The 25,840-nt window shown below is 37.4% G+C and overlaps 1 protein-coding gene across 1 annotated transcript; it reads left to right on the top strand.

Annotated features, from left to right (window-relative positions):
• The first annotated feature begins 273 nt into the window (after positions 1–273).
• On the top strand, positions 274–16,956 carry LOC103951666. Its single transcript, XM_048586470.1, has 26 exons — positions 274–714; positions 859–939; positions 1,245–1,382; positions 2,110–2,220; positions 2,313–2,363; positions 2,536–2,636; positions 3,930–4,023; positions 4,612–4,743; positions 4,826–5,083; positions 5,203–5,281; positions 6,268–6,359; positions 6,466–6,549; positions 6,953–7,027; positions 7,147–7,194; positions 7,472–7,567; positions 7,687–7,916; positions 8,368–11,864; positions 12,000–12,079; positions 12,231–12,311; positions 13,087–13,158; positions 13,237–13,342; positions 13,450–13,504; positions 14,340–14,468; positions 14,554–14,671; positions 15,834–15,913; positions 16,270–16,956. Exons 1-26 carry the CDS (start codon positions 550–552, stop codon positions 16,688–16,690), a joined length of 6,474 nt encoding a protein of 2,157 aa, XP_048442427.1. The 5' UTR covers positions 274–549; the 3' UTR covers positions 16,691–16,956.
• Positions 16,957–25,840: the final 8,884 nt, after the last annotated feature.

The following is a 25,840-nucleotide window of genomic DNA, read 5'->3' as shown; positions in this document are numbered from 1 at the left end:
ATAAGAGTTGAGGACTAAAATTAAATTAGGAGTAAAGTTTAGGAATCACTGCTACAACTAAGCTTTAAGATTTAGTATAACACGTTATTCATATACACATTTTTACATTTTATATGCCTTTGATAATTTTTATCAATTAAAATTCTTATATTCGTTTGATTCGACAATCGAAAATCGAAAATTAAGAATAGTGTGAGAACTAAAATCGGTTTGTGAAAAGCATTATGCTTTAATTGCAACGTTGAAAGAAATGTTAACATCCATCTCTTCGCCCTTCCCTCTTTGGCGTTGATTAGAGAAATTATATTAAAAAATAAAATTAAAAAATAATAAAAACAAGAGAAATCAGGACAAAAGAATCAAACACCACCTCAGTATAACCATTTGTCCTTCACGGAGACGACGACCAGCCGCAGCCGCAGCCGCCGGCGCTTCCGCAACCGCCCAATTGTACTGAATAACAATATTCTTCTTCTTCTTCTCTCCGCAGTCAGTCAGTCTCAGTAGCCCCTCTTCACTGGAAAGCTCGAAAGACAGGAAAAAGAGAAGATGGAGATAGAGTTGGAGCCGAGGGTGAAACCTCTGGAATACAAAGTCAAGGCAATGTCACGTGAGTCGCCGTCCCAGAAGGCCGGTCACGTGCTCGACGCCGACCTCCGCTCCCACTGGTCCACCGCCACCAACACCAAGGAGTGGATTCTTCTCGAACTCAACGTACCTCCTCTCCTTCTCCCTCCCCTTCAATTCTAACCCTAACCCTAATTTAAATTATTTAATATATTTTGTTGTTCACTTAATTTTGATTTAGTTTAAGTTAATTTTGATTTAGTTTAAGTTTTGTCTTCTGGGTTTTGGTAGGAACCTTGCTTGCTATCGCACATACGAATTTACAACAAGTCTGTGCTGGAATGGGAGATTTCTGTTGGCTTACGCTACAAGGTCAGTGTGCTGCTTGGTTTGTTGGTTTTGTGGCATGGTAAAGTTCACTTCTTTGTCTAATTTGACCTGTGACATTGTTTGGGGCTCAAGTTTTGTTTCATTGATATGCGCTTTAGCTATGTGATGTCTAATGTAAGCAGTGAGCAATTGCACATGAACTTCGCATCGATGGATTGATATGATTTAGGAATACTGGGAAGTGGGAACTACTGATAGAGCATTCGTAATCAGTTAGCATGTTTTTGGTGCATTCGGTGCCAAGTTGTTCGCTTCTGTCGCTCTTATTCTGTTTCATTTTTGAACAGCCAGAGACGTTTGTAAAAGTTCGCCCACGTTGTGAAGCACCACGACGCGACATGATATATCCAATGAACTATACTCCCTGCCGTTACGTGCGAATTTCTTGTTTGAGGGGAAATCCTATATCTATTTTCTTCATACAGGTATGATATGGGAATTATTTCTGCTACACTATTGGTTAAATCTCCCTTAGAAGATTAATAATCCCGATGAATTTGTTTTGCGATAAATTTCATTTTATCAAGCTCTGAGTTATTGCCCCCAATGCCACAACACCTCTTCTACAAAATAATGTCCATACCCAACCTTGGTACCGACCACTTTTAACCCATAAGACCAAATCAAATGGTTCTGGACAATAATACATCAAAATTCGATAGCTCCTGCACATAAATTTCTTTTGCTTGCGTACTCAGAACATAGAGAATTTCTCTCGTGGTTAGTTTCTTTTTAAAATTTGACTCCTTGTTCAATGCTATTGTGCAGCCGACCCCACTTAGTGGGATAAGGCTTCTTTGTTGTTGTTCTTCTTGTTGTTTTTGTTCAATGCTATTGTGCAGCCAACCCCACTTAGTGGGATAAGGCTTCTTTGTTGTTCTTCTTCTTGTTTTTGTTCAATGCTATTGTGATTCAACATGATTCTTTAGTAAAATATGTGTCTTCTTTTAATAAAAAGGCTTTGTACATGGAGAAATTTCACCTCAATCTCTTAAAAGTCCTATCTTTTCCACAGTTTTGAATATATATATATATATATATATATATATATTCGTGGATTTATTTCCTGCGTAAATCCCATAATTTGATTATCAATCACATCTTGCCTCAGACGTTTTGGCACTGAAATTTCTAATATTTCTACCTTTTCAGCTTATTGGGGTTTCAGTGGCTGGCCTGGAGCCAGAGTTTCAACCTGTGGTTAACCATCTGTTGCCATCTATTATATCTCACAAACAAGATACTCAGGATATGCATCTTCAGGTGGATCCAACTGTGCTATCTATAATGCTTACTGTCTACCATGTTCTTGTATTTTCAAATCTTTCTGTCTTCTGATGCCCACTAGTTTGTAGTTGCTTAAAGACATGACAAGTCGGTTGGTTGTGTTCCTTCCCCAACTTGAGGTATATACATGTTTTTCTCAAACTAGTATATATTTTCTTTTCCTTCTGCGTTAGTCCCTATTTTTCTTACTGTTTTTCCCCTTATCTTCTTTTTTTTTCTTCTCTTTTTTCTATTGCATTGATGGTCTTTTTTAATGCAATATTTTTTTTTTTTTTTATCCAAATTGTGCAGGCAGACCTTAACAGTTTTGTGGATTCTGCTGAATCTAACTTACGCTTTCTTGCTATGCTTGCTGGTCCTTTCTATCCAATACTTAATCTTGGGAATGAAAGGCATGTACCTCCTTAACATCTTTCACGCATGCTATTTCAAAGTTTGCATAGTCGTTATAGATGATGTGTATACTCTAGCTGTTATGGATCTTTCAATTCAATTGCTTGAATTTTTCTGAGCACAAAATGATTATTTAGAATGTTTTAACTTAAAAAAATTCCTTGGGTATGCTCTATCTAGAGCATTCACTTTTCATAAATTAATGTGTAGAAAGGTTCTTAAGGGATAATTTATGTTTGATAAGAAAAGGTTCATAAGGGACAATTGATTACATGTTTGAAAATTGGTTATTGGAAGTAGGCTTCCAAGTGGGCATTCTGTGTGAAGGTTGTTTTGGGCAGATAGGCTGGGATTTTATGGGCAAGAAGTGTAAGAAGTTTAGGTTTGTAAGTGTAAGGATATCAAATGATGTCATTAGAAGATTATTGTTTGGAGGTTTAACTGGTAACCAAAGGAATTTATTGGGTGCTGTTATTGTGCTAAAATTAAGCCTGCCAGTAGTAGTCCACTAGTGTAGTCCAAGAGCTTTTGTTTGAGATTTTTGGGTTGATACCCTGAACGAGAGGATTGGGGTTTGTTAATTATGATAAGTCTTAGAAAATGGCTTTGAAGGTCTAGCACTGAATTTGAAAGAGTTCCCCAAATAAGCGCATGTTGACGGCTTCTTGAATTTGCTATGCATGTATTAGTTCGTAAGGTTAAATGCTGCTCTAGCATTACCAGAGTGGAGATCTTTTTGCAGGTGAAATGCCAATCTTTCTTCATATGCTGGGACTACCTTGAGTTTGGTCCCTTAGTTCATGTAGTGGTCTAAACCTTTTATTATGTTAAGTTATCAACTTAACTCTTAAAGTGAGCTAACATTATTGGAAATCATGCATTACTTTACTCCCTCCAATAATGCATTTCTTTAATCCAAAGAATTAGCAGACCTCATAAGGTGCAATAACTAAGCACTTTACCCCTTTTTTCTGTTCCAATACCTAGTTAGGCATATGCTCATCATAATTGATTTACAATGGTGCAACAAGTCTTGTCTTACCATATGAGTCATCTAAAAGCTGCACTAAACCATTGCACATCAGTTGCCTATATCGACAAAGACCAGTTTTTGGAACTACGCATGTGAAACATGCCATTAAGTTTTCGGTTAGCCATAAATTTGTTTTTGTTCTATAAAGTTGGCCTTTCAGTCATCATTGCTCCTGTACATCTCTCATTTTTGCACGCTTTCCCATTTTGGTCTCTTAGCTATGCCAATGTACTAAAAGTTGCTTGTATTGATAATGTAGGACAGCTGCAAAGTCTTTGGGCAATATCTCAGATTCTGAAGTTTCTAAAAATAGCCAGCCGTCATCATCCCTAACTGTGTCTTCTAATTTTGAGGTTGCTTTTGTTTTTTTTCTTATGTCATTTTTCTCATTTCCTTTTTTGTTTGACTAGACATGCATAACTTAGTGGGATAAGGCTTTTTTTGTTGTTGTTTTAGACATGCATAACTATCCTCAAATGTTCCCCCTCTGGACTGTGGGAAGGGGTGGCATGCCTCTACATATTTGATTTGTTTGACTTACAACTTTATTGGAATCATTTCATATTTATATATTCATATGTATAGGTAATATTGAGTAAAGTTTTTTTAACTCTTGAGTTTTGTACTGTCCAAATACAGCGGACAAGAAAAAACAATATCTTGTGATTTTATGTGTTCCTTCATGTAAATTATACATAAAGTAACTCAATAATATGCTTTTACTTTTGTTTCATAAATTATGTTAAATAGGTTTTTAATATCTTAATCTCTTTTATAGAGTTATATTTTTACTTATTTTTATCACCGAATTTCTTGTTGTTCTTGATCCTTTTTTTCTTTCTGTTTCTTGCCATAGCCTGCTGCATTATATTCTGGAACTTCTCATTATTTGTTTTCTTAGATAACTGTATAAGCCCTCTTGCTCCTTTTATCATATGCAGCCACGGAGATCACGCAGCACTTTACCTTTTGTCCTATCGACATCCAGTTCTATAGTATTCAGGGCAGATGCAATTTTTCTGCTGTTGAGAAAGGCATATAAAGATTCTGATCTAGGAATCGTTTGCAGAATGGTAATGCATTGGTCTCTGCAGTTTTGCCTTTTGGTGGTCATTGACAAGCTTTCAATTTTACTACATCTGCTTTTCATCTCAGGCTGCAAGAATTTTACATAAGCTTATAGAGCCTGTTCCAGCACATGAAGGATCGGCATCTCCTCGTGAAGTGACATCTGAAGATGAAGCAGCAAAGTCTGAAATAACTAATCCTGCTCCTTTAGTTGATTACTCAAACTTGTTTGGGGAAGAATTCCAGTTGCCGGATGATCATTGGGACTCAAGCTCTCTTAACATCTTGGATATAGGAGCAGTGGAGGAAGGGATTTTACATGTTCTTTATGCGTGTGCGTCACAGGTTGATTACAGCATTTGGAACATAATAATCAATACGCATCTTCTGCTATTCTGATGTCTGATTTGTTTTGCTGCTATTTGGATCCATCTGCTTACAATTTAATCTGTGGTATTTTTCAGCCTCTTCTCTGCAGCAAATTAGCTGATAGGACTTCTGACTTCTGGTCTGCGTTACCGCTAGTTCAAGCGTTACTTCCAGGTTGATTATCACACCTAATCGCTCTTCCTTGCATTGTCATGTCATGTCAAATGTTTTGAAAGGCTCGCCTTAGGGCGTGCCTAGGCATCCTCTGAGGCTTGGCGTGAGGGTTGCCACCTCTGTTTTGAGGAAGTGGGTGGAAGGCGTCGCCGGAGCCTCCTAGGCGCGCTTCAGGGTTTTTTTTATTTTATTTTTTAATGTTTTTTTTCACTCCCAAACCCAAATTTTGGGTAGGTTTTAACTGCCTCATACCTCTTCCTTGCACTATCGTCTCTCGGCCTTTTTTTCTGTTTTTTATTTTTTTATATAATGGATGTGTGCGCTGTCTGTGTGCATTGTTATATGTGTGCTCATTGTGCTTTTCACCCTCTATTTATATATATATATATATATAATATAATATATGTATATATATGCGTGTATATATATTTATAATATATGTGTGTGCTCAGGGTGATTATTGATTAATAATCTTCTTTTTTTTAATATAATATATGTGTACGCACAGTGTATATATTAAAAAATTTAGGTCCCATGACACCTAGGCCGGGCTATCCCTCGGACGCCTCACCCACGCCTCACGCTTTTAATACATTGCTGTCATACAGAAGTTCTTAAAATTTATTGTTCCACTCTCATCCTTAAAATTTGGTTGATGGTGGTTTAAGTTTGGTTGTAATGTTTTTTGGGCAAAAAGTTAAATTGTAATTTCTGTTTTGTACTTTGGCTGTTTTAACTTTATAGTTTGAAAAGTTAATTCGGACTTAAATTGAGAATGTAAAAGGTATGGGACCAAATAGAAACAGTAGTCAATTGAAAAGTTGAACTGTATATGAAGTTATGAACATGATGTGATTCCTAACAGTATATTTGTTGTTTTTCATATAGCCAAAAGTTCAGCATATGTAAAATGTCATATCCATTATTTACTCAAATATATTGGAGCGTTTGATCAACTTGTTTCACATGTTCTTTGCATTTTACAGCACTTCGTCCCTCTGTTAGTCGACCTTCCGACATTGTTGATGACAGTTTCTCTCCATGGAAACAACCAATTGTGCAACAAGCCCTCTCTCAGGTTAACATTAATGTTAATGCAAATTATTCATTTCAGCTGGTATTTATGATTTTGGTTTTTTGTCTGTGTGATCATAATAAGTCTGATCATGGCGTTATTATTGCAGATTGTAGCAACATCGTCCTCATCATTATACCGTCCACTTCTTCATGCCTGTGCTGGCTATTTATCTTCATATTCACCATCACATGTTAGTTACTCTGTTCATTCTTATTATCCTGCTCAGAATACTATCCTCTCTTTATATGATATGTAAGAAATAAGAATGATATAATTTTTCTATACATTTAAGAAATGACCGTTGAGATGATTTCATCAACTACAATTTCGTTGATTGAATGACAGTCTTTTGATGCGGAAAAAGATGATATTGTTTTGTTCAAATTGTGTCAATGTTAAAAAAAATAATAATTTGAAGTTACGTGTGAGAATGTTAGATATTTCGTTGATACTTACTCTCATATTAGTACATAACCCATAAATATAAGTTCTAATATGCACAAACTAATACAATATAGTTTGAAGCATTATTTATCAACAAATCTATTGTTCTCATCTGGGAACAATCTGTGTTGACCTATTTTGTTTTGCAGGCTAAGGCTGCATGTGTTTTAATTGATCTGTGTTGTGGTGTGCTAGCACCTTGGCTAGGTCAAGTTGTTGCAAAGGTTTGTGAGAGGCAGATTTCTTTTGTGTAACTTTCTATAGTGTGGTTGAATTTTCCCTTCTTTTCAAACTTTTTCTCTTTGGTGTGAATTCTAAGCATCCAATTTTCACTTCAATACAGGTTGATCTGGCTGTAGAGCTTCTAGAGGACCTTTTGGGTGTAATTCAGGTATCCTTGTCAGTTATGTGAGCTGGAAATGTTAATGGTATAATGTTCTTATAAATCAAACTTTGTATAACTGCCAGTGCCAACTGGGCAGCTGTTAAAGTCTCTTTGTTTTTGTACATAGTTGGGATTAAATGGTTCCTGGTTTCAAAATTCAAATATATAATAGAACTTCATCCATGATAGAGTACTAGGTTTACATAACTACGAATGTTATTTACCTTTTGATAGCTAGCTTTTGTTTTCAATATGTAAAACACTGCTGTTGCTTTTGTTTTAGGGTGCTCGCCATTCTCTGCCTTGTGCTCGTGCTGCCTTAAAATACTTCATTCTGGCTCTCTCTGGTCATTTGGATGATATGCTAGGAAAGTATAAGGTATGGCAATGTGTTTTTGTTTTCTTTTCATCATGATTGGTGGTTTAAATTTGATCTGTTTGTGGAGTTAAAAGAATATTTCTAATAGCTTCTTTATGCTGTACTTTCAATGTTTTCAGGAAGTCAAGCACAGGATACTCTTTCTTGTGGAGATGCTAGAGCCTTTCCTTGATCCTGCTGTAGGCAGATTGAAGGGGAAAATAGCCTTTGGAGATCTATCTTCTGCATATCCAGAAAAGCAGGAAGAGAATTGTGTTATTGCCCTCAATGTTATTCGTACGGCAGTGCAGAAACCAGCAGTTCTCCCTTCGTTGGAATCTGAATGGAGGCGTGGAACAGTTGCTCCTAGGTAATAATACATGTGCCTGTCATAAGGTTTTTACTTTTTATTTTTTTATTTTTTTATTTTTTATTTTTTATTTTTACTTTTTATAATTACTTGGGTTAAATGGGACTGGGGGATATTTTTAATTTTTAACGCTATTATGACTTGTTGGCTTTACCTACCGAACTCTCATTTTAATTCGAATTCAGCTTGCCCAAATGTATATGAATTTCCATATGGATCTGAGGAAAAAAAATAACGGATCTTCTATTTATGGTTATCACAGTTCAAGCTTCTATTTACTGTTATCAGACCTCGAATATACAAGTTAATGTTATCCTGTTGTTTCATGCATATCACTTTTCATTTAGTGAAATCTTTAGTGTTTCAAATTAACATTATTGTTTTTTCCCCTGCAAATAAATTTTATTGCGATATATTGGTTTTGGTGATCGAAATACAATTCTTGATGCAGTGTGTTACTCTCGGTATTGGAACCTCACATGCAGTTACCTCCTGAAATCGATCTTCGTACATCTCCTGCCTCCAAACCACTGCAACCTGAATTTTCATCTAGTTTATCCCATTCTTCAGTTTCTCACCATGGGGTAGCATCTTCAAAATCAAACAGCCACGATGAATTTGATGGGAAGACAGATGTTTCTGATACAGCTGTAAAAATTGACATTTCTGAAGACGTCAATCTTCTTTTTTCTCCTCCAGAACTACACAACATTGTACTGACAAATATATCCAGTGGTCCCAATGAGAACAGCTCTGTCTCTAAGCATGGGGATGGTGGATCTGAACCAAAACATGTTGGGAAAAATTTTCCCCACCAGTTTCAAACTGACTTAAAACTAGATTCTGGTTTCTCAGCGGAATATTTCAACGTGCAGGCCGATTATTTTCAACTTATAAGCTATCAAGACTGCGAGCTCAGGGCTTCTGAATTCCGTCGTTTGGCCTTAGATTTGCATTCACAGAATGAGATTACTGTTGAGAGTCATGATGCTGCTATAGATGCTTTGCTCTTGGCAGCAGAGTGCTATGTCAATCCATTTTTTATGATGTCTTTCAGAGGCAGTCCAAAGTTAATGAAGGAAATAAACACTAATGGGACTAGGACTCCACAAAATCAAGAAATGGGGGTGCAAATGCTCGCTGAAAAGTCTAAGAGTGAATTAGAAACCATAGCTCTTCTTGAAAGGAAAAGAGACAAAACTGTTCTTCAAATTCTGCTTGAGGCTGCAGAGTTAGACAGGAAATATCGAGAACAAGTTTCAGATGCAGGTATTAGTCCGTACTGCACTGCAGGATTTGATGAACAAGTCATTATGGTGTCTGCCCTTGATGTACAATCTGCAGATGCTATCACCTTGGTTCGACAAAATCAAGCTTTGTTGTGCTGCTTTCTGGTCCAACGATTGCAAAGGGAGCAGCACTCAATGCATGAAATTCTTATGCAGTGCATGATATTTTTGTTGAATTCTGCTACCAAGCTATGCTGTGCTCCAGAACATGTGATTGACATTGCATTAGGATCTGCTGAGCACTTAAATGGGATGCTCAGATCCCTGTATTACCAGTTCAAAGATGGCAATCTGCGGTTGGAGCCGGAAACAATACATGGGATACAACGACGGTGGATACTTCTTCAAAGATTGGTAATTTCTTCAAGTGGTGGTGATGAGGAAGCAGACTTTGCAATCAATAAAAGTTGTTTTCGTTATGGAAATCTGATTCCACCTTCAGCCTGGATGCAGAGGATATCTACGTTTTCCAGATCCACATCCCCTCTTGTTCGATTTCTTGGTTGGATGGCAGTATCTCGTAATGCAAGACAGTACATGAATGATCAGCTTTTTCTTGCTTCGGATCTACCACAGCTGACGTACTTATTATCTGTATTTTCAGATGAACTTTCTTTAGTGGATAATGTTGTCAATCGAAAATATGAAGAATCAGGAGGCAACATTGTTTCTGCATCCATTAAAGGATTTAAAATTGATGATCAGCAACATCGGGACCAATCTTTTCGTGTCATCTATCCTTACCTCTCTAAGTTCTTTCCCAATATGAAAAAGCAATTTGAAGCTTTTGGAGAAACCATTTTGGAGGCTGTTGCACTGCAGTTGAGGTCCCTTTCTTCGAGTATGGTGCCTGATATTTTGTGTTGGTTCTCTGAGTTGTGTTCATGGCCATTTCTTTATACAGAGCAGCTTTCCGCACGAAACAGTAATGACAATTTGAAAGGTTATGTTTCAAAGAATGCCAAAGCAATCATCCTTTATACACTTGAAGCCATCATAACTGAGCACATGGAGGCAATGGTGCCTGAGATACCTAGAGTGGTGCAAGTGCTGGCATCCCTTTGTAGGGCATCTTACTGCGATGTATCATTTCTAGACTCTGTATTGCGTTTGTTGAAACCAATTATCTCGTATTCTTTATGTAAGGTGTGCGATGAGGAAAGGTCATTGGTTGATGATTCATGTGTTAATTTTGAGTCCTTATGCTTTGATGAGCTTTTCAATGACATCAAGCAGGCAGCAAATGAAGATAATTCTACAGAAAAAGTGTACAACAGAGGATTGACAATTTTCATTTTGGCGTCTGTCTTTCCTGATTTATCTGGTCAGAGTAGGAGGGAAATGCTGCAGTCCCTGATTTTTTGGGCCGATTTTACTGCCTTTGAGCCAACTTCTTCTTTCCACAATTACCTTTGTGCATTCCAGAGTGTTCTGGAAAGTTGCAAACTTCTGTTAGTTCAGACTTTACGATTCTTTGGTGCCATCCCACTGGAGCTGCCCACTGATGTATCAATTGGTAGTAGTTTGGAGTCACATTCGTGGTTCGTCAATGATGTCTACCCAAGCGCTGGTCAAGATAAGGTTTCTGAGAAGTTGAATGGTAATAATGTTGATGCTGATATTGCGAACAAAAGGGTCTATCATTTATTTCCCACGGAGATAGAAGAATTCTCAAAACACTTGGAGGTTCTCATTGATAAGCTTTACTCAACGACTGAGCTGTGTTGGAATCTTCATCATCAACTTTCTAAGAAGATTACTATTATAGCAACAGAGTGTCTTATGTACTCAAGATGCTTGACATCAATTGCAAAAAGAGTCAACAACGCTCAAGAAAATGACTCTGAAATTTCTTTCCCATCTACTTCAGCTGACCAGTTCCTTGATCATTGGAGGTATGGCTTAGAAGTAATTTCTGAGACCATTCTGACCCTTCAGAAAAACAGCTGCTGGGAAGTTGCATCTGTCATGCTTGATTGCCTACTTGCTGTGCCCCATAAGTTTGCCCTTAATAGTGTGATTGGGTCCATCTGTTCTGCAATAAAGAACAGTTCTTGCGATGCACCGAAAATTGCTTGGCGATTGCAAAGTGATAAATGGTTATTGATTATGCTTACTAGAGGTGTCCATTCCCTCAAGGAATGTGAGGTTCCTCTTGTTGATTTGTTCTGTACAATGCTGGGTCATCCTGAACCTGAGCAACGATCTATAGCGCTTAAGCTCTTGGGAAAGCTTGCTGGCCAAGATTTGAGTGGGGCAAGTGACCTTCAATCTTCCATGCTCTACAAAAATTTAGTTTCACCTGGTTTAGTTACATCTGTTCCCGAGTCAATAATCTCTCATTTGGTTTCAAGTACATGGGATCTGGTGGTTGTGCTGGCATCATCTGATGCATCATTACTTGTAAGGACTCGTGCGATGGCACTTCTTGTAGATTATATCCCATTTGCTGAGCGACGTCTGTTACAGTCATTTCTTGCGGCAACTGATAGTATTCATGGTTTGGGAGAGCTTTCCCGTTCTAGTTGTGAGGGCCCATCGCTGAGGCTTTCATTAGCACTGATTGCTGGTGCTTGTCTATACTGTCCAGATGAAGATATCTCTCTGATTCCTCAAAATGTTTGGAAGAATATTGAGACTCTAGCATTGTCAAAAACTGGTATCCACCTGCCACAATCTCTCTACTTTTTTTAATATCATCCCGGAGGTGTTTGGAGTGATTTTTTGTCTTTCCTTTTTACATTATGTATTTTATTTAATTTTTATCTTTAATTTCCTTTTGCTCCATCATTAGATGGCAGGTCTGGGGGTGTCGAGAAAAGGGCTTGCCAAGTCTTGTGTAGATTAAGAAATGAAGGGGATGAAGCTAAAGAGGTAGGTAATGGGAAAGTCTTGTTTATTGTTGTCACAGAAACATCTCAAAAACTTGGACTACCTGACCAACATTTTCCTTGGACATGGTTTTGTTTTATCAGTGATTTAAAATTATATTCATTTATTGAGTGAACCTCATTTTACATGTAAGGTACTGAGAGAAGTGTTATCTTCAAGCTCTTCAAAACAATTTGACCCAGATTTTGAAAGTACTCGTGAGTCTGTTCTTCAGGTAAGGAACATTTTAGAGATGATATGGTAAAATATAATTGACTTGCGCATAGTGATTGTTTGATGTTATTGTAATTTTGTTTGTATTGAAAAATCTTTGTTTGATCCCGTCCTCCAGAAAAGCTTAATCTAATAGGACGCATAAAAGATCCTGTAAAGGTTAAGTTCTTCTTGAGTAGTCATAAATATTTACTGTTTCAAGTACATCCAGAAATTTTACATCATAACCAAAATGCTGTACTATTCATTTATGGTTGTTGGAATTTAATAAAGCTAGGATTGCTTGTTAGAGGTCCTTGTCTTTCTTATCAAACAGAGCTGCAATGGGGTTGCATTCTGGTTTCATTACAAATGCATAGCATTTCATATCTATGTGTTGGTGGTATACTTGATCTTGTAGGATGTGTTGTTGTACTGATTTTTACTCATATTTTTGCTGTAAGTGTTTTGCTTTTTTTATCAATTTTAGGTTTGACTATCTTTGTTCTTGCAACCACTTTGAGCTTTAAAATCCTAAGCATATACTTTCAAACAGCAGTTGTATCTGTTATGGGTATCTATCCATACATCTCAAATGCTATCTGATAGGCATCCATCTGATATTTACTAAACATATTTGGCATTATCTCTTTACTTTGATAATGCTGGAGCACTTGAAACACATATGGGTTATTTTTGTCCTCAAATTAAGAAAAATAGGTCTTAGAATAAGAGGCTCAGTTGACCTACAGCCTTTACATCTTGTGAAAGCTAATAATAATTGTAATTTATCACAGGTCCTTGCCAGTTTAACTTCTGCAACATCGTACTTCAACATTTTCTCAAACAAAATTGACCAAGAAGTCATGGTGAGCCTTTATTAGAATAGATGCCTTTGTTATGTTGCAAACTTATAGATGTGGTTACATTATCTGTATATGTCATAGGAACTAGAGGAGGCTGAATTGGAATTGGATATTCTTCAGAAAGAACATGCATTACAAGAATCACCTAACGATTCTAAAGATGCACACCGGATTCCTTCTTTAAGCTGTAATTCTTTCATTCCCTAGATTTTCCGTTACTTTTTATTGCCTGTTTGAGAACTGTCATGCTCAATTTTTTTTTTCTTCGGAAATAGTTAACTTTCTGTTTTTCAGCTCCTCTGAAAGATGATGCACGGCTTCAGCAAATCAAGGATTGCATTCATTCCTTGTAAGTGATACAAATATTCTTGGTAGGCTCAGTTATTAGTAAAACTCACTGGAATGAGCAATCTTCACAACTTTTATTTTTGTCCAAAACATCAGCGAAATATCTAGATTTGAGGCATACCAGCACAGAAATGGAAGGATTCCAAAATCTGAATTTGGGCCAGCTCCGTGATATTATGTTTTATCTTAGATTTGTTTTTCCTCATCTTTTTTTTTCCCTTTCTTGAGAAACCCAACTACCAGCCAACAAATGTGCACCAACAAATGAGCACATGACATACCCAAGTCTAATTACCACTTACAACTCGTGCGCTGCTGAGATCCTCTTTAACCTCTATAGAATCACTATGAAGTGTACAGAAAATGGTTACTTTTGAGTTGCTATTGGCTGGTAACACAGACTAGTTTGCTCATTCAGGAGTCTTCGAGTTTACCTTTTATGCTCAGATTTTCAGTGCCTACTTTTTCTTGTTATTAACCTTTAGTAAAACTAACTGTCAAGTACTTCTACAAGGCCTTTTTGCCGAAACAAATGAGGCTCTTCTCCTAACAAAGGATCTACTAGCTCAAAGTTTGGTTGTCAAGATATTCTGAGTCAGTTTTTGAAATTCTTCAACAGGTGCCATTTGACCTAATCTTTAAGGCACCCAACTTTGATGGACGATGAGCACCAAATTTTAGAACAATCAAATCTTTTACACATAACAGCTAGTAAATCAGAAATAATCTTATACCAATTCTTCAACTATCGTCCCTTGGTTTTGGGAAGGTTTTCAGTTTCTTTGGCTGGGTGCTTGTTAGACTTCAAATTCATTTTTTATGGTCTTTGCTATCAGAGAAAAGTCCAGGCTACGTGAAGACATAGTCGCCCGCAGGCAGAAAAAACTTCTCATGAGACGTGACCGGCAGAAGTATTTGGAGGAGGCAGCTTTACGAGAAGCTGAGCTACTTCAAGAACTTGACAGGTGTTGCTTCCTGTCATCTTGTGTTATATTGTAGTTATTGCATGTTCGCTGTTACTACAACTAACATATGGACTAAATGTACCAGGGAGAGAGCAGCTGAAGTTGAAAAGGATATCGAGAGGCAGAGATTGCTAGAAATTGAGCGTGCAAAAACGAGGGAGCTGCGACAAAACCTCGAGATGGAGAAAGAAAGGCAAACACAGGTAATGCCCTAGCACCATTCAGTACTATGTTGATATGTGATAAAAACCCCTTCATTACTATCTTGATCTGTGAAATTTCAGTCAACATTTTTTTGGCTCTTTTGATATGCGATAAAAATCCTTTCAGTAAAACTGGCATCAGAAATGCTGTTACTCTTTGGGCTGTCTGTTGGATAATTGGCAGACTGGTAAATTCACGTGAAAAATTTGTTAGACCATTGTTCATGGTGGTCCTTGACTCTTAGTTCTATGTTGGCTTGAAAGTATCCCTTGTATTCTTATTACTTGTCTCATTAATTTGACCAAAGGACCATGAGGGCCAGGACGACTTGGACCTATAACTTTTTCTGCTATACCATACCCGATTAAATTATTAACTGATATACATTGGGTGATCATGCTTTCCCCTCCACTCCATATATTTACTGATCTATACACTGGAGTTTTCTATTAGTGCTTGCATTCCTCCATTTTTTCCCACCTTTACCTATCTTTACATGTTAGATGTGTCTATGTAGAGTCCTTTGGACAGGATGTTTTTTAGGTTTTAAGTCTCAAACTTTGGGTTCGGCCAATGCTGAAGCTTTAAAGCGCCACCCTAATCCTGTCAATAAATGAAATCAAGGTTGAATGAAATTGAGTATTACGTATGATTCTCTCCTCGTCTGTCATTCAAGAAAGAATAGACGCCTTGCAGAGAGAATCTTTGAATCTATTTGTGCATATGTATATAGCTGTGTATGTAGGCATGAACAAACTCGAGAATGAATTGAGTAAGATCTTTCGAAAGCATCCCTTGGAAATAAATGACTCAAATGAGAATCCATCCACTCTGTTTTTTATCTTAGGTTTCAAATTCTATTTTTAGAGAGCTGATAATTTGGCATCACTGGAAGTATCTGGTCATTCCAGTTTTCTGCCATTTGCAAGTCCTCTGATAAACATCATTTTTTGATAAATTTGTTAACATGGTGAGGGAACGGTCTTATGATTCAAGTTTGTTATATTGATTAAAAGGTGGAAGCACAATATTTGAAAGTAATAGGCCTTTTACTGAAGCAGTTTCTATAGCCTCTTGTTTGTGGGCTTTAGATATGTTTACATATAGTACTTTGGCTAAAAAAGGTTACATGCTAATATCTCGATACTTTCCATTTGGCAGAGAGAGCTTCAGCGTGAACTAGAACAGGCTGAAGCAGGAGTACGACCATCACGACGCGACTTCTCCTCTACTTACAGCAGGTGAGACTTCTATGCCATTTGTGGGACTGGTTTACGATCCTAAACTTTCATCCATGAATAGCTAGCGTATGTTAAAATATTTATTTAGCCAATGTAAAGGTGGAGGGCATGCCACTGAAAGTTTGAATAAAATATGAATTTTCTGTGTAGCTATCCTAAGTTGCATCTGTGGCGAATATCGGACATGGTTACTTTCTTTAATTTCTATAATTACCTCCAATTAGTTTTTTGAACTGGCATGTGTTCATTTGTGCTGTTTTCCTTGGTTTATTGTTGTGCATACATGTTTTGCTGCATCTTTTTTATATTCTGCATTTACTTCAGTTTAGACTCAGTTTGGTATTATTGATTTGCAGTCGGCCCCGAGATAGGTATCGTGAAAGAGAAAATGGAAGAGCGGGTAGTGACGGTAGCACAAGATCAAGTACCGGAAACTTGCAGCTCGAAACTTCAACTACCAGTTCTTCCATGGGGACCATGCCAACTGTGGTTCTGTCTGGGTCCCGGCAATTTTCAAGCCAGCCTACGATTTTACAATCACGTGATCGTCTGGATGATGGCGGCAGTGGTTATGAAGAAAATCTGGATGGAAGCAAGGACTCTGGTGACACGGGTAGTGTTGGAGATCCGGACTCGGTATCAGCATTTGACGGACAACCTGGTGGATATGGGTCAGGTCAGAGGCATGGTTCTAGGGGGAGCAAATCCAGGCAGGTAGTGGAGCGGAGGGAACGCGATGGTAGACGAGAAGGAAAATGGGAAAGGAAACATTTATGACTAACGGTTTCAGAATGAGTAAAATTGGGTTCTAGGCTACGATGCTCGAGCGTATGTACAGAAAGACGTGCAATGTACTAGGTCGTACTGTGATCTCCCTCAGGAAAAAACCATTACAAAGAGATTCTGAACACAGATTTTGAAAGGATGCTCTCGATTGGAGTCCCGACATGGTTGCTTGATGTGGTGGTAAAAACGGTGAAATTCTGATGAGGCCTTGTGTAACATTCCTGTACCTTAATTTGAAAACTTGTATTTTGTGTTTAGTGTCTTGCATATTTCGACAGAAATCATCTCAGCTCAGAATATGGAAAAATATTTCCTTTCTATAATTTAGAGACGCAGATGGCTAATCGGATGTGCTCTCTTGTATGCGCTTGAGTTCGATTTCACACACATCCCTGCCACTTTAACAGTGGCTCCTCAATCCATGAATTAACGAGCGAAAACATTTGCATCGTGTTGCTCCCATGAACACGAGAAAGACCTGAAAAGCTCACTTAGGGTTGTAATATCCCCCACAGACGGCCATCCAATTTGATTCGAAGCAGTCCTCTTCGGCGTTCATGTCTGTCACTTACCCCTTTCGCAACCATTTTCAAAAGGACAGCGAAATACGAGTTCATATGCAAACAGTAAGCCCTCTTTTGCTGCCGGAATCGTTCTGGCACTAATAAAGACTTGAATTTGTTTTGGACATCCAACCATACACTCCCCTTTCTCATTTCTTGTAACAGCTCGCACTGCCCTCGTCGCTCTACCCTCTCTGAACCACCCCACCGACGTTTAACTTTGTACACTCGGAGGAGGAGGCAACCATTTGGCAGCTGACATAATAGGAACAGGAATTGTAGGATGCGTTTCATTGATCACCTTGAAATCTCCCAGCAGTCTCTCTGCCTCAGCCAACAGTCATCACCTTCGAATTTGCGTTATTGAAAAAAAGAGTCATTCCCCTCTGCCAGAGAGCCCAACACAGATGCAGATAAATCCAATTCCTCCCCAGTAGAAGCCTGTACTACCGCATTCCGAAGCTCCGTGCAGGAAAGCCGTCCACCAGTCCTGACGTTGCTCCAAGATTTTGCAATAAAAAGTTTGTTTTTATTCGAAGGAAAGTAGGTATTTATCGACTCGGAGGTTGATCATGGTTATGGTTACATGAGGACTAAGAAACAATTGAATCTCACACAAACGTTGGGAAGAGTTCACTCCACGGTGTTTAACCATCAAATGCCATTAGTTAGCATTGGTAAACCAGATGGAGCATTCCTCCATGCTGCATTATTGACAACATTTCGTAACACTGTTCAGTTTCACACATATCGTGATGTTGATCTAATGGCTACTGGGGACCAATCAGGATGCATTGCTTTGAGTAGAGCACAATGCCTGAGACTTGAGGAGTCGACAGCGATGTTCCTGAGTACTTGGCATATATATCCCCCAGCCGCGTAGATGCCAAGAGGAGAAAATGCAGCTAAGATGCATTTTGAAGGTTTATGTGAAGGTGATGGCAAATGCCTACACGGTATATGCCAAGAGGAGAAATCACAGAACTTAATATCAAGCTCAGCTCTTGTAAAACTGAGAAGCCTGACTAACAGATATGCACACTACAATCTTTGCATTATTGAACCCGAGAGTTATGAGGAAGCATGTGAAGTCTAACTTTTATGTTTGGTTTTCCTTGTTAATATCGTAATTCCACACATGCTCCAATTAGTTTTTAGAATATTTCCTTAAGGGTTTTTGCTGTTGGGAATAACCGAATAAGTGTTCAAGGCTATGACACATCACCTCAAAATTTTATTCATGCACATGCATTTCATGTTTAACTTATTGATGCATTTCGACTAGTGAGATTATCTCGTCAGAAATTCTCGCTACTGTCCAGCTAGTTGGGCACACAATTTAAGACAGCCTATATGGGCTGATTGACACCTTTTATACGAGATTGAGCTTTTCACCATTGATCTGCTCAAATTGCTTGTACATTTGACAAGTGTCTCTTTGTACCTTGTTTGTAGCAATCAATGGTTTTGTTTTAATAGGGTTAGAAGATTTCATTTCCTCTTCAAAAAGAAATTTACAATTTTTAGAGGGTTGGTTTTTCATCTCCATCTCAAATCTCCCTAGGAGCATCAAGCATTTTTTCTGGGTCATATTCTTCTTGGAATATTTATTAATCTATCTCTAAAAAAGCTTGTTTAAATTTTCTTATATGCTCAATTGTTTTGGCTGGGAAATTTTACATTTTCAAAGAGTGTTTTTAAAACCTTGGGTTGCCTCTTGTGTTCTTCATTAGAAACTCTAGCCACAAAACCATGATCATGCATTATACACACAATCATTGCATAATAGGGTTGCATTGTTCTTCATGGTTTGACATTAAATTTGTGGTCAAGTTTTTCAAGTTTCAAATCTACTTATTGACTAGTTTTTGGATTCTCGTAAGTTTTTTCTTTTAACTGCTTGACTTAGGAAATTGACTAGTCATTGAATCCAGATTGCACACTATCACAACATGTGCATTTTTTGGTGTCGATCTCAATGACTCAAGATGAAGAGTTCAGGAGGAGCTGCCATCTTGTGTAGATTAGAAACGACTCCATTTCAGTGCCACAAGGTGAAGAGTTTAGGAAGAGCTGCCACTTTGTGAAGACTGAAGAAATCCTCATCTCGTGTAAGGCAAGGTTTCACATAGGTATAAGCTGCTCTGTAGATTAGGATCTAGGAATTGAGCTTGTGTGGATACTTTGCATGAATCTTGTTTACACTAGTGGATTGGACTCAGTGGAGAGTCCATGATTTTTTAACCCAGAGGTGGATTTTTTTGGCCAAAAACTTATGGCGTTCTTTTCTCTTAAACTTGCTCACATATCTATTTACTAGTATATGTTTCATGCATCCTGAGTTGTTAATTAATATGTGTTTGTGACTATGTTTACACTGCATATTATGAGCGATGAACTGAATTGTTATTGAATAGAATATCTTGTAGTGAACTAAGTTTTATTCGTAGATTTGCATTTGGTTAACTGATGAATCTATACTTAGTTGACTGAAAAGCTTGACTAGTCAATCCAGCATACCTTAATTCATAATTGCTTTGTTATTGTTGTTTGCATAATGAACTGATATGTAAATGTTTAAGTTTAGGATTTGGTGTTGTGAAACTGATCTGGGCAAACTTTGATTTGTTAGATGTACTGGTCAACCAGGATCTATTCTTGCAACTGTACTTTCTATCATTGACTAACTTGTAACTAGTTGACCAGCTCATTTGGCTAGTATAATGTGCAAAGTTAAGTTTATTTGTAGAATATTCCGTCTGGTACCAATTTCAATTGGTATCAAATCCTTGCTCTAGATATACATATAATGATCTCTGGGAGTTATTGGTATTGGGTGGAATCTCATTATGGATTGTGACTGATTTACTGGTTCATCTAGCTCTTCTTCCTTATTCAATGTAATGAATTACGCTGCTTAGAGTAAGAAGTTTCAAATCTTCTTGGATGCTCAGGGTTTGATTGCCCTTGATTCTCTTACTCTTGATATAAAAGATGTAGATTGGAAAAAAGGGAAGGATATTGCTTTCCAAATGGTTCAAAAAGCTAAAGTTGATGTGAGATTAAAAGATCTATCTCTTGAAGAGGATTTGACTTTGCTTGTCAAAAAATTTAGAAGGATTCTCGAGAACAAAGGAAGAGATGTCAAAAGGAGTTTCAATCACAAGAAAAGAAGTATTTTGACAACAAGAAGGCAAAACTTTTCAATCTTAAAGACATCATCTCCGAGTGAGCTTGGACCGTGCTTCACTTGTGGTGGAGTTGATCATCGTGCTGATGTATGTGCCTATAGCTTTGAAAGACTAGTTTACGGTGGAGATAAAGCTGACACACAACCTTCAAGTGATTGTGAGAGTAATCACTCTCAATAATCTAAACAATCATCTGATAATGATTGTTGCACTTGTTGCTTCGGTGGAAGAAGGCCAACTTAGTGTTGATGAACTTTTATCAAAGAATGACTCACTTTTTGATGAGACTTGTGTTGCTAAAGTGGATAATGTTGAGCTGTCCAGAAAAGTCTCTGAGCCACATAAAGAAAATGAGTCACTCCAACTTGTCAGAATGGAACTAGGTGAAAATGTTATTTCTCTTGGGGCTCAAGTTATGTTTCTAAATGGAAGGGGCCCTGCTTATGATGACAGAGAAGAAAATGATGAACTTGTTGCTGCCATTGAAGCTCAATTTCAGGACTTACAGAAATCTCAAGAAAACATGCTAAATCAAGTCCATGTATTAACGACCAACAATCTAATGTAACATAAGACTAACTTGATGCAGTTAATTGAATTGAATGAAGCTAACAACATGGTCACTCAACTGACTATTAGAGTTGAAAAGGTTGAAAAAAAAATGATGAGTGTTGGGAAGCCATATGTTGATAAAAATGGTATTGATTCTATTGAAAGTACTTCAACCTTCGTGGTTACCAAGACATAGTGTAAAGGAATAAAAGCTTTTGGCAACTGAAGTCAATCCTAGTCCAGTGAGAAGATTATTTCCTACATGTCATCGTTGTGATGAAGTGAGTCATATTCAACCAAAGTGTTGGCTGCTTTAAAATGGAAAGAATGACACCTTGAAAGGTCAGTTTGATTGAATGGTAATTGAAGCTAACACAATTTCACAACTTGTTCAATCATCTAGTTCGAATCATGTGAAGCCAAGCTCTAAATGGATCAAGAAAGTTTGTGATAAATGTTGTGTGATATTCAACGCAATTTTAGTTACCAAACTGAATGTGTGGCATTTTGACAGTGAGTGTTCTTGTCATATAACCAGAGAAAAAGATGTTTTCTTGTCTTCCCAAGGTCCAAAGACAAATGCTACATCCTTGATGCTTCTAAAATTGGTAAATCTTCAATGTTTGACCAAGCAATTGATGAAACGAGTGTGTTGTTTCATAGACAACTTGGTCATGTGAACATCAAGGATCTACAAAGATTATCCAAGAAAAAGGTTGTTAGGGGCTATGTTTGTGGATCATGGTTTTTGGGGAAACAAACTAAGGTGTCCATTAAGGAATTGTCTAACTTTGGAACATCCATGCCTCTTCAAGTAATACATATGAATTTCGTTGGTCTAATTTTGCCTCCATCTTTCAATGGGAATAATTTATGTTTGCTAATTGTGGATGACTACTTTATGTTCACCTGGGTGTGCGTTTTGAGAGAAAAATCTAACACTTGACATCAAATTTCTCATTGAGTACAAAGTTACGCTGAATGAATCTATGTTTGATCATGTGTGGTTTGTTTCTCAATCTGAGTTAAAGTACATCAAAGTTGCGTTAACTGTTAAGAAATGGATCTCATTTGTGCATGAAAAGCTAAATCATCTTGAAAGAAATGTTGGCTGGTCCTTTGCCATTCATTCATTCATATTACTGGCACTAAATGAATATACATCAACAAGTTTGTTGGGGTTAGGAAATGTAATTAGAAATATGGCTAGACTTGTTACTCAAGATTACTCTCAACTTAAAAGTGTTGACACTGATGAAAGCTTCGCTTTTGTGCTCAACTTGAATATGTAAGTTTCTTTTGTGCCATTACATTCAAGTTGAAGTTCAAAATGTTCAAAATGGGTGGCACAACTTTTATTTCTAATGGTCACCTCAATGAAGAAGTCAAAATTACCAAATGATGTTGAGGATTATGGTAATTCCAATGGTATAAGAAACTCCAAGTGCTCGATGTCTATGAGATTTATGGTTTTAGGGATCCTACAATCTCTTGTTTTTGTGTCAACATGTGTGCTATTGACATTTCGAAGAACCCTTTCCAAAAATCAAAAACCAAACATATTGACATGCGACATCACTTCATTAGAGATTTACAAAATTTTTACTTTAATCTTTGTGCCAACCGAAAAACAGTTAGTTGTCTTTAAATTAAATTGGTTGAATAACTAAGATTTCAAATTCTTCTAGTATGTCCAGCTTCTGTGCATGTTTCTGCCTTGTCAGTTGACTCATCAGATAATTGTATTTCTCTCTTTGTATGCATCTCTTAACTGTAATACATTGTTAGAATTTTGTTGATTAACCTTGGATAATTTTTCCACTGTGATGTCTAAGGCTCTTCTTCTTACTTTAGATAGCCTCTGAAAATCATTTTTCTTACCTCAAAAAAGCTTGGGTTGATTTGAGGGTTAAATTCACTTTGGTCTTGATTAAGTTGATTCCTGTCCTCTATAATATGGACCATGTGTCATTTCTCTTCTTCTTCTTGTCCTCTCCCCAAATCAAAACAAAAATTCAAATGGGAGAGTGTTGTATGAGAGGAGTGTCTTAAAAAAGAAATCATATATCATCAAAAATGGGAAAAATCTCATCAATTTGGCCTTTCCATGCAATGTCATGAAATTGTGCTTTAAGATCCCCTCTGCAGGTCATGGATTTGAAATTCTAAAAATCAAATGGTGTCTCATAAATATTCACCTTCATTCAATTGACCTTGGCATATCTCAAATTGGTGCCTCACTCAAAGTTCCACACCAAAGTTCACTTTCTTTCAAGACTTGTGTCTTACTTTTTGCGAGTCTTGTCCTTTATTCATATTATGAAGGAAGGGTTGTTTCTTAAGCTTAATAGATTAATAAAAGTTTGGTTAGCCTTTGAATTAATCTTGGGCCAAGTGGCATGGAGCTATGATTTCAAGAAATGGTTTTCTAATCTTTTTCTCTCTGTACATTTTTGCATTCATTATTCCATTGAAGAAACTCAATCCATAAATCAAATACTAATATGGCCTTAGAGCCAGGCTGGATCTTAATCTAGGCGTGAAACTGTGACGTGGTTGATAGCGATGGAACTCGGAGGAAAATTGGGTGTTGCTACGACCGAAGAAAACTCTGAAAGTTTCTGGGTTACTCGATAACAAGTCTAATATGGCTGGATCAAGTGGTACTCATCTTCAGGCACCAGTTTTCAATGGAGAAAACTTTGATTTCTGGCAGGTAAAGATGAAGACCATATTCAGATCTCACGATTTGTGGGATATGGTTGAGAATGGGTACAATTCTTCGGCGAAGAGAGAGGAAAAGCTCACTGCAACTGAGCTTAAGCTCTTGAAAGAGACCATAGTTAAAGATGCTAAGGCTCTTGGCATCATTCAAGGAGCTGTGTCAGATGAAAATTTCCCTAGGATCGCCATACTAGAGACGACAAAGGAGGCTTGGCATGTATTGAAGCAAGAGTTCATTGGAGACAAATAGGTGAGATCTGTGAAACTTCAAAGTTTAAGGCATGATTTTGAATATACTTGGATGAGTGAGCATGAAACATTTTTTGTGTATCTTGTGTGATTATTTGATCTTATTACACAAATGAAAAGTTATGGTGAAGATCTTGCAAATCAAAGAATTGTGCAGAAGTTATTAATTAGCCTCCCAAAATCTAACGATAGTATTGTAGATGTGATTGAAGATACTAGGGATTTGGAGACAGTTGATGTGTAAGATGTAGTTGTGACTTTAAAAGGGTATGAACAGAGAATTGAAAGGCATTCTAAAAACAGTACTGAGAAAGCTTTTGCTAGTTTAAGTATAGCCCACAAGAAGAACAATTACAAAGTTAATCAAAACTTCAAACCCACAAAGAATTGGAAGACAAAGGGTAAGAAGTGGGATAATAGACCTGTGCACCAACAAGGGAAATTTGTTGGATCTTTTGATGGAGCCAAGAACCCTTGCAAGCACTGTGACAAATTACATTTTGGAGAGTGTTGGTTCAAGGGGAAACCAAGATGTCATAATTGTGATAAGCCAGGGCATTTTGCCAAGGTTTGTAGGTCCAAGGCAGCTACTCAACAGGCAAACTATGTCGGTCAAGTGGAGAACAATCCAACCATGTTCTATGTTTGTATGGTAGCTATTGTGAAACAAGTTGAAGATATTTGGTATGTTGACAGTGGCTGTAGTAACCATATGACAGGAAGAGACAATTTATTGGTGAATATAGTTAGAAGTGTCACTGCCAAAGTTGAGATGGGCACAGGACAATTGGTTGATGTGGTTGGAAAAGGGTGAGTTACTGGTTGAAACTAAGCAAGGCAAAAGGTACATAAGGGAGATAATGTTGTTACCTGGTTTGAAAGAGAATTTGTTGAGTGTGGGACAGATGATGGAGCATGGGTACTACCTTGTATTTGGGGGAATTGAAGTCAGAATCTATGATGATTTCACATGCTCTAACCTTGTTGTCAAGATCCCTATGAAAGGAAATCGAAGTTTTCCCTTGAAATTGCAACCAGGAATCTAAATTGCCATGAGAGCCAGTGTTGAGCAAGCTGCTGAGATATGGCATAGAAGAATCGGGCATTTAAACATGAATGCTCTAATGCAGCTACAAGCACATGAAATGGTAATTGGACAACCTGAGCTAAAAGAGAATACCAAAATATGTGAGGGATGTGCACTTGGCAAGCATTCCAGAGATGTTTTTCCTAAAGAAACAAAGTGGAAAGCTGCCTAAGCACCAGAATTGATTCACACTTCACTTAAATTTTCTCAGTTTTGTGAAGATCTTGGTGTGGAAAGGCAGCTCACAGTGGCCTATTCTCCTCAACATAATGGTGTTGCAGAGAGGAGAAAGAGGACCATTGTAGAAATGGCTAAATGTATGTTGTTAGAGAAAGGTATTCCATTTGAGTTTTGGGCAGAAGCAGTTAACACTGCAGTCTATATTCTTAATAGATATCCTACCAAAGCCTTGAATAAGAAGACTCATTTTGAAGCTTACAGTGGAAGGAAGCTTGGAGTGAAACACTTAAAAGTGTTTGGATCTCTATGCTATGCACAAGTTCCATCACAGATGAGACAGAAACTGGATGCAACAAGTGTCAAATGCATTTTTCTTGGTTATGGAACCTGTGATAAGGGTTACAGGTTGTTTAATCCTAAAACTAATAAGATTGTTATCTCTAGAGATGTAATATTTGATGAGAACTCTTGTTGGGATTGGAAATCGTGTGCTAAAAAGAATTTGCCCATTTCAGTCTCAAATGAAGTATATGAAGATAAAAGGAGTGATGTTGAAATTATAGAGAATGATGAAAAATTGGAATGCACAGAACCA

Source organism: the organism of the source record quoted next, unplaced genomic scaffold, assembly GCF_019419815.1.
Source record: "Pyrus x bretschneideri cultivar Hongxiangsu unplaced genomic scaffold, Pyrus_bretschneideri_v1 Contig24, whole genome shotgun sequence".
NCBI lineage: Eukaryota > Viridiplantae > Streptophyta > Magnoliopsida > Rosales > Rosaceae > Pyrus > Pyrus x bretschneideri.
The sequence above is the reverse complement of the archived record's forward strand: the minus strand, read 5'-3'. Positions and strand labels throughout refer to the sequence as shown.

Excerpts from the sequence above, each read along its gene's own strand:
- LOC103951666 (XM_048586470.1), top strand. The coding sequence starts at position 550 with ATGGAGATAGAGTTGGAGCCGAGGGTGAAACCTCTGGAATACAAAGTC. Across the intron at positions 12,080-12,230 it reads AAGGGGATGAAGCTAAAGAG|GTACTGAGAGAAGTGTTATC; the intron begins GTAGGTAATGGG and ends TTTACATGTAAG. Across the intron at positions 13,505-14,339 it reads AAGGATTGCATTCATTCCTT|AGAAAAGTCCAGGCTACGTG; the intron begins GTAAGTGATACA and ends CTTTGCTATCAG.